Source organism: Zingiber officinale, chromosome 8B, assembly GCF_018446385.1.
Source record: "Zingiber officinale cultivar Zhangliang chromosome 8B, Zo_v1.1, whole genome shotgun sequence".
In the NCBI taxonomy this organism is placed as follows: domain Eukaryota; kingdom Viridiplantae; phylum Streptophyta; class Magnoliopsida; order Zingiberales; family Zingiberaceae; genus Zingiber; species Zingiber officinale.
This window is the reverse complement of record NC_056001.1, coordinates 5,176,961-5,185,281: the sequence shown is the minus strand read 5'-3', so window position 1 is coordinate 5,185,281 and position 8,321 is coordinate 5,176,961. Positions and strand designations below refer to the sequence as shown.

General features: G+C 39.6%; 1 protein-coding gene and 1 pseudogene across 1 annotated transcript; one reads left to right on the top strand and one right to left on the bottom strand.

Moving 5' to 3' along the window:
• Nucleotides 1-1,530: 1,530 nt before the first annotated feature.
• LOC122015744 (subtilisin-like protease SBT4.8) lies at nt 1,531-5,553 on the bottom strand. The gene is made up of 11 exons (XM_042572763.1): nt 5,475-5,553; nt 4,511-4,533; nt 4,325-4,416; nt 4,161-4,252; nt 3,838-4,075; nt 3,225-3,735; nt 3,016-3,101; nt 2,716-2,925; nt 2,456-2,567; nt 2,157-2,370; nt 1,531-2,057 (listed from the first exon to the last, which is right to left on the bottom strand). Exons 1-11 carry the CDS (start codon nt 5,551-5,553, stop codon nt 1,531-1,533), a joined length of 2,184 nt encoding a protein of 727 aa, XP_042428697.1.
• A 203-nt stretch (nt 5,554-5,756) lies between these two features.
• LOC122015743 lies at nt 5,757-8,243 on the top strand (annotated as a pseudogene).
• The last annotated feature ends 78 nt before the right edge of the window (nt 8,244-8,321 follow it).

Genomic DNA, 8,321 nt, shown 5'->3' with positions numbered 1-8,321 from the left:
TTTTTAAATGCAAATTAAATTAATATTTAAAACAAGTTAATTCATAATCTTAGTTATATGAGTTTTATACTATTCTAATACTTTTATTTTTAAAGTTTATTTATTTTTAAATTCTCTTATTAAATTTGATGTATTCAACTTTCATTTTGCAGTTATTACATCATTTGTCTTGTTTGTTTTTCCATTATGTTCATATGTTTAATGCTAAACTTTTGAACTGATTTAGAATATGTGTAGAATATATGAATTATGTTTTTTGTCGCTTTGAGCAAATGCAATGTCACAATTTCCATTTAAAGATGATTTACGTGTAGATAATGTCTGACTATCAAATTTAAGTGCAATGAGATAAATTTAAGTGTAAAGATGATTTAAGTTTAGGTAACTCAACTTAAGATAGATTTTTTTTTGTTGCTTTTTCGATGGAAAAGACTTGTTATTGAAGGTTGTTTATATTTTGGTGATTGAGGAAGGCTTTGTGATGGTAGTATATTACGGAGTAAAATGTAATGAGATATATTAATATTTTGGATTGCAGTATGAATATTATGTGATGATTTGGCAGTGCAATATATTTTGAACATAAATTAGTTTTGTGAAGTGAAATGTGAATATCTTGAATTGATTTAATTTGGTATTGCATTTCGTTTTTGATAAATGTACTGATACAATATGATAAAGAATCATTTTTTAACTGTTTCAAAGTTAATATTAGGAGCAGTTTTTAGCTGCTTCGAAAACCAGTACTTACAAGTGTTTCCAAATAGGCACATAAACAATTTATAGGATTAGTCTCAACCACTTCTACAACCAGCTGACTTCCGAACCGGTTAACAACCATTGCAATAGCAAACAACCGGAAGCGGGTACTCAGCGCTCTAAACACCCAACTTTCTGCACCGGTTATTGACCGCTTCTATAAAATATATTCACAAGTGGTAAATAACTCCTTCTAACATCGAAGTTTTTACATGGGTTAATGATAGCTTTTGTAGAACACATTTATACGCATTCAATCACCGCTTCTATAAGTCATCTTTCTATATCACCACCTCTATTAAAAACACTCACAAGCAGTTAATAATCACTTCTAGAAATATGCTGCAATGGCATAGCTAAAATTTTCAACCAAGAAGGGTGTTTTTTTTTTTAAAATTTTAAATATTAGTATATATCAATTTTGACCAGCCAAAAGCCTAAATTTCTGTTGCATCAGGAGTTACTAGATGGTTTAAACCACCGGTTAGTTTTATAATTCGATTGCCCTTAGCACCACCAACATTTACAACGATTGGAAAACTAGTTCAACAGATTTAGCATAGGTCGATAAACATAGCTAAAGGCATTTTAAAATAGCTTTTAAAACTTTCTTTTTTAGTGTTCATATTTATAAAAACGTCATTTTCAAAATAGAACATAGAATTGTAATATAATTCTCAATCATACACAATAGTTTACATTGAAAAAATAGTATTGTAATATAATATTTTCTTGTACATTGTCATTGATCAATCAAAATGAGAAATCTGTCTAATCCGTGTAGACAACCATCACACTCCTCACTTGATGCTTCCCGTCCGACCAAATGACCATCGCCGGCGCTGTCGAGTTCCCTGGCAATGGCCCGCCTGAAACCGACACAGTGAACTGTCTCTTCTCCTTCAACTCCGAAAACTTCAACTTACTAGGATTCACTGCCACATTAAGTCTGTGATTAGCCCAGACCTCCGCCTTGTACCTGCAGCGTCGGGCGCCGCCGACGTTGGTCACTGTTCTCAAGAACTTCGCGGCGAAGGCTTTGCCAGACTTAACATGTAAGGCCATGGAAGGGTAATTGAGATCTCTCACCGTTCCATTGCTGCTGCCAGAGCAGGAACTGGCGTCGCCGGTGACCATCTTGATCATGGTTTCGTTGTAGGCCGAGTTACAGAGCATTTGCACGTAGTCACTGGCACCAGCGTCATAGACAAGACCTGGGTCGACGGCCTTCACCGGGTTCAGTTGCCCGGCTCCATACGATAATTCGTCTTGGCGGGCCGAAGGATACATCGGTTTGGCTGTATAAAGCATGGACGACAAATTAAAATGAGAAATTTCGCTAGCTTCAAAAAACAGGGTTGAAGAACAAAGGTATATATAATGCTTAGTCATGAGACCTGTCGTCATGAGCGCCGACATGATGGCTGCCGGCGACCAATTTGGGTGGAAAGACTTGACGTAGGCGGCGGCGCCGGTTACGTGGGGGCAAGCCATGGAAGTGCCCGAGATTATGTTGTACTTTACGACCCTTGTGTCGTTGATGATGCCTGACACTGGTGCAACCCGTGACCAGGCGGCCAAAATGTCAATTCCTGGAGCACTTATATCAGGCTGCATATGCAAACATAAACATTTCCAAGTTGCAATAAAAATATATATGTGCCAAAATAATCGAACTGAATGATGAATTAATGACCTTGAGGATGTCAGGGGTGATGGTGTTTGGGCCTCTCGATGAGAACGAAGCAACCAGGGGAGCCTCGGAGTCAAAAACTTCTTCGCTTTTGTGGATGTTAGCCACGGGATTTCTGGCCAAGATCATATATATTCATGGATTAATACTACTACCTATGATTTCTATTTACGAACTATTATAAACGGTGGCAATTAAAATAGATAAAGAATAGCATATATATATATATATATATATATATATATATATAATTAAACACTCACTTAGTGTTGTTTATGTAGCTCAAAAGGTTGAGCCCATCCAAGGAACTGACTGTAATGAATGGAACTGGGTATAAGTCGGAAACGTCAAGTGAAGAGTCATCTATAAATATCAATCCTTTAATGCCTGTACTAAAAATTTCGTCAGAGAAGTACTTGCAGAGAACAATCTTCCCTTTCACAATGTTTATATCTGGCAAAGCAGTGCAATCCCTGAAACAGCAATAGACAAGTTTGATAATTATTGAATATATCATTCCGCATCTGGCTATGAAGAGAAGATATACAGCATTATCTTCATACCCTGGTAAAATAGTTGCATTTCCCTGCATGTATATCAAGGGATGATCATTCATATTTTTTGTCGCAAACGTGTTCACAGAAGCTCCCTGCATTTTCCCCCAAAATTAATAATAATTCCTTATTTTCATTCAACATGATAACACATAAATAAGACTACGTATTAACACAAGTTTTTGCATTATCATTAAATTGACTAATTGATGACTCACCAAAGTGGACACATGATTTCCGGTGACCACCTTGTCAATGATGTGCCTATCGATGCTGCTCGCCGCCGCCACCAACGTCCACGGTGCCACGTTGCTGACCGTGCCACGGTATGGCCCTGCATTCCCCGCGGCTGTCGACGTCAAAATCCCGTTCGCCATGGCATGGAAGGCGCCAATCGCTATCGGGTCCTGGAAGTAATCCGCGGCGATGTCTCCGCCGACAGACAGGGAGATGATGTCGACACCGTCGGAGATCGCATCGTCAAATGCCGCCAAGACGTCTTGATCAGTGCACCCGAACAACCAGCACACCTTGTACACCGCGAGCCTCGCTGACGGCACGGCCCCCCTGGCCATGCCCTTAGCGAGGCCGTAGAGGTTGGCGTGGGAGACTGTTCGACCGGCAGCAGTGGAAGCTGTGTGAGTCCCGTGACCTTGAAAGTCGCGTGGCGATGGCTCGCTCAACATGTAATCGCCTAAGCTATTGTAATAGCGCGCCCCGATGATTTTACTTAATTAATAATTCAATCAATCATAAATTTATATTAGTCACAGTTTTAAATCGAGTCAAGCAATTATCTATAACTTAAATAATCGAATTTTATGGACATACTTGTTGCATGTCATATTTACGCAAGCACCCTTCCATTTTCTCGGTGGAGGTCTCAATCCCTGACCGCTGAAGGACTTAGATTCCGGCCAGATTCCGGTATCAATCATTCCAATGATGATGTCACTTTCCAATGCGGGATTCCTGCTTACTCTCTGCGGGAAGTTGAGGAAATCCCATGACCTCGTCGTGCGAAGCTTTAAGGTTTTACTAGGAAACACTGAAATTATTCCCTCCATTTCTGCAATATAATTAATTCGTGTTGAATTGTAATTAATTTATAACATATCTACAATTCAAACTATTCCCTCCAATGAAAATTATACCGTTCAATTTTTCTGCCTCGTCTATAGAAAGTTTAGCAGCAAATCCACTAAAACTCCTCTGGTAACTATACACCAAAGACTCACTAGGCGAGCTGTATTATCAATTGTTTTAGTCTCAGAATTTGACAAAATAGATAATATTTATATATACATCAATTTATTACCAGTTCACAAGAATTTCTTTAAGCAAATTAAGATGGAGTTCATAGGTTGGGTACTGAGATGAGTGTTGAGCTCCCATATACACAATATATATCTGCAGAATGCCATTCATGTATGGTAATATTAATTGTAATAACACAGATTAAAGACCACTTTTCGAAATGCAAATTTACAAACTTCGGAATTACCTTTCTTTCTTCATTTGAAGATGCTGACGAAAATAGAAGAATAAAGGATATGAAAAATGCAAGAGATACTAGATGTGATAGTAGAGAAGTCATTACTCTTCTTATCCTATGAGTTTTTGTAAATGTCTACTAAGATACATGGAATTTTATAATGGATGCCAACTAATGGAGAGTTTAGGATCAATGGACAACATGGATTATACACTGTCAGTTGTCGCGGTGTCATTGCTAGAATAGAAATGATTATTGGTAAAATTTTAGTGGCTAAAATAAATTTTACAGGTAATTTACTCAACAAATATAATTTTAACCAATGAAATATTTAAAAATATCAATAAAATTAATTTTAATTGATAATTAAAATTATTCATAATCAAAATAATTTTTCGCTGATATTTTTAATTTTTTATCCTGAAAGGGAATTTTGCAGATATAAAAATTTAACTAGTAATTATATTAAATTTGATTGATAATCATATAAAGCTTTGGCTAATAAAATATTTTAAAATATCTGTAAAAAAAATTTGTTCAGTAAATATAATTATTTATCATTATAATTATATTAAGATAACTTTTAAATATTAAGATTTTTTATTCATGATTGTTTTTATAAATATATTAATGTTTATTAATGAAACAAAAGATATGTACCTAGGAGGCCTAGTACACTACTAACTCTTTTTTTTTCAAATTAATTTCTATGATAAATTTTTCTCTTATAAACATGGACGGATCTATTAAAAGGCTATCCTGAGATATGATCCAACCCATTTTTTTTTATTATATATATATATATATTAGAATTAGGCGATGAAAGACACTACTACGAGAAAGAAACAAAAATATGATCCAAGTACGACGTCGAAGAAACAAATATAGACTTGAACCCTATAATTTTATTTTTAATTGATTAAATATTTATTTAATTAGCTTTTTAAAAAAAATTATAATTATAAATATAGACCATTCAGATTGAAATTGTCATCCTTTATATTTGTTATTTCCTTAGCTACTGGCCAGCTCCAACCATCGACGGCGACCATTTCTAATTGACTTTGAAATCAAGCTCCAATTCACGTCTAATTTTGACTACACTCGCCTTGCTCCTCTACTTGCGCTCCTTTGGCGATATCGCCTCTCTCCCCCACCTCACTTACTCATCCTCATGCGCTTTCTTTGTTATCGCTAGTGGCCATGACCACTCTCTTCATGACTGAGCCCTCCCCTCAACAGTGTAGTCGTCGCCATGGACGTCCTCGACCGCAGCTACCACAATCGGATCGACACATCCTTCATGTCAGCTAATCCTGTCCGAAAGTCGAAGAGACGGAAGCTCAGGATGTGGCGCTCACGCTGACCTCCTATGGACTTCATGCGGACCTACAATACAGACTACGTCTGTGCCGAGCCAGGGAAGGGATCCCCAGCGATAGCCCTCCGACGCTAAAATCTGTCCCTGACGAAGAAAAAGCAAAGAGTGGAGCAACAAGAAGAGTGTAGCGCTACGGTAAAATATCAAATGCCTCCACTGATACTTGGACCCCCTTTATATAGAACTCCAATAGCGTGTGTGCACGCTTCCCAAGGCGGGAACACATCCCCAAATTTTTCTTGAAAAAACTCGTCAGTAAAGTGTCTCTAACACAGTACCTTAACAGACCGAACATATCTCTGAAGTGACAGTGGAAGCTCCCACCATACTATCCTTTATCTGATTATGTCGCCTGTCAACGGCACTAGCTTCTAAAAGGATGTCAAAAGATAACATGTTGTGTCTGTTGCTTGGCCGAGCAGATATTCCGCTCGGCCAAAATTTCGCCATCCGCGTGTTGTCGGTTGCTAGGCCGAGCGGGATAGCTCTCGGTCGGAATTCCACTCTCCGCATGTTCTGTTGCTGGGCCGAGCGGGATAGCCACTCAACCGAAAGTCCACTGTCCGCGTGCTCTATTGCTGGGTCGAATGGGATAGCCGCTCGACCAGAAGTCCACTGTTCGCGTGCCCGGTTGCTGGGCCGAGCAAGTTAGCCGCTCGACCTGAAGTCCACTGTCGCGTGCTCGGCTGATGTCGAGTCTACTACTAGGTCGAGCGGAATAGCCGCTCTGCCCGATTTCTGCATATTGCTCCCTTGAGCGTCGGTTGCTTGAATGCTCCCCGTGTCGAGGGCACGGTGGATCAGATCTTTCTCCCCGGTCGGGGCATGCTTCGCCAGACTGGCTGATACCCTATATGCATTGACCGCCTTGACTTTGACCTCCTGGGGGCGGATCTTTTGGACCAGGAATTCCTGGTCCACCCCTGGACCACATAGCAAGTATAAAACTCTCCCACGTGCAAGGCACGTGCACGCGCCAACACCAGAAAGCCCTAGCCTCTTCCAGCGTCGCCTCCCTCCAGCGCCGCTTCCCTCCCGTGCCTCCCTCGTCGCCTGCAGCCTCCCTCCAGTGCCGACCTCCAGCAAGTATAGCGCCATCTCCAGCGTCGACCTCGAGCGTCGCCTCCACACAAAAGCACTAACCTCTCGACATCTAGCGCCGCCTCCCTCTAGCGCTGCCTCCATCCAGCATCGCCTCCATCCAGCACTCTAGCCTCTCGAACTCTCCTCCCTCCAGCTACCTCCACCGTCGCTTGTGAAGATCTATGAGACTCGACCTATCAAGAACAACATGTACGGCATGGGATTTGACCACAGCTTTGGGTTGTGGTTCATGGCACGGTGGCTTAAGCCAGATCTGATGATAGAAAGTGGTGCTTTCAAGGGCCACTCTACTTGGGTTCTGCGGCAGGCAATGCCAGAGACGTGGATAATATCACTATCGCCTCGCCACCCAGAGAAGTATCTGAAAAGGGACCAGCATATGTTGATAAGAATTGCACTTACTTTGCCGGAAAAGAGTTTGTGGACTTTGGCAGTGTTGACTGGGGGAGCGTTTTGATGAAGCGTGGGATTTCTGACCTGAGTCAGGTTCTTGTGTTCTTTGATGATCACCAGAATGAATTGAAAAGGTATAGGAATTTCTCTCTGATTCTCAAACTTAAAAAAGTATGATACAGTTTTTGATATTCAATAACACGATTTATTTTAGGCTATACATTTTTATATTATGGGATATTTGTTCTTTTTGTTTTCTGGTGCTTCAAAGGATTCTTGTGTGCCATTAATTAGTTAGCCCTGACAAGCACTGATAAATAGCTACTGATGTTTCTGATTGGAATTTGATGAAATTTTCTGACAATCTCCGTGTATTTCTTTGGCTAGTTTGTTAGCATCTAGTTGTTCATTTTCATAATTTCTTGGACAGATTAAAACAAGCTCTAACTGCTGGTTTCCAACATCTTATTTTGAGGATAACTACGATACTGGATCTGGAGATCATTATTCCTTAAGACATATATGCGGCCAAAGCTACTTTTGCATTCTCTGTAGATGGTCAAAGCTACTTTTGCATCCTTAATCTAGCATAGATGAGTATGCTCTTTCTTGGAATCTTTTCAAGCAACTAATGCCCTTGAAACGTCAGTTTTTAATGGATATACACAAATGGTGTATGTTCAAGTGTCTGCCTCAGCCTCTTAAATCACATGCAGAGCTTTTAGAATCGCTTTCCTTTTGTGTTCTGCACAAGGAAATTGAACTAGTTTGTTCTGTTGTTTTTCATATTTCCTTCACGTTTCTTGACTGTTCTTTGTACATAGCTTTTTTTTCATCTTATTTCAAGTTGAACTATGCAAGCTTGGCTCGCCATCAGTAAATCAAATTGATCCTCACGATTGGATTTGAAGCTATAAACGTTATCAGTAACTTTAGTGAACT

Coding starts and splice junctions, on each gene's coding strand:
- LOC122015744 (XM_042572763.1), bottom strand. CDS start 5,553: ATGGTCGCCGTCGATGGTTGGAGCTGGCCAGTAGCTAAGGAAATAACA. Junction 4,076..4,160: donor CGAGGCAGAAAAATTGAACG/GTATAATTTTCA, acceptor ATTATATTGCAG/AAATGGAGGGAATAATTTCA. Junction 3,102..3,224: donor GAAATCATGTGTCCACTTTG/GTGAGTCATCAA, acceptor GGGAAAATGCAG/GGAGCTTCTGTGAACACGTT.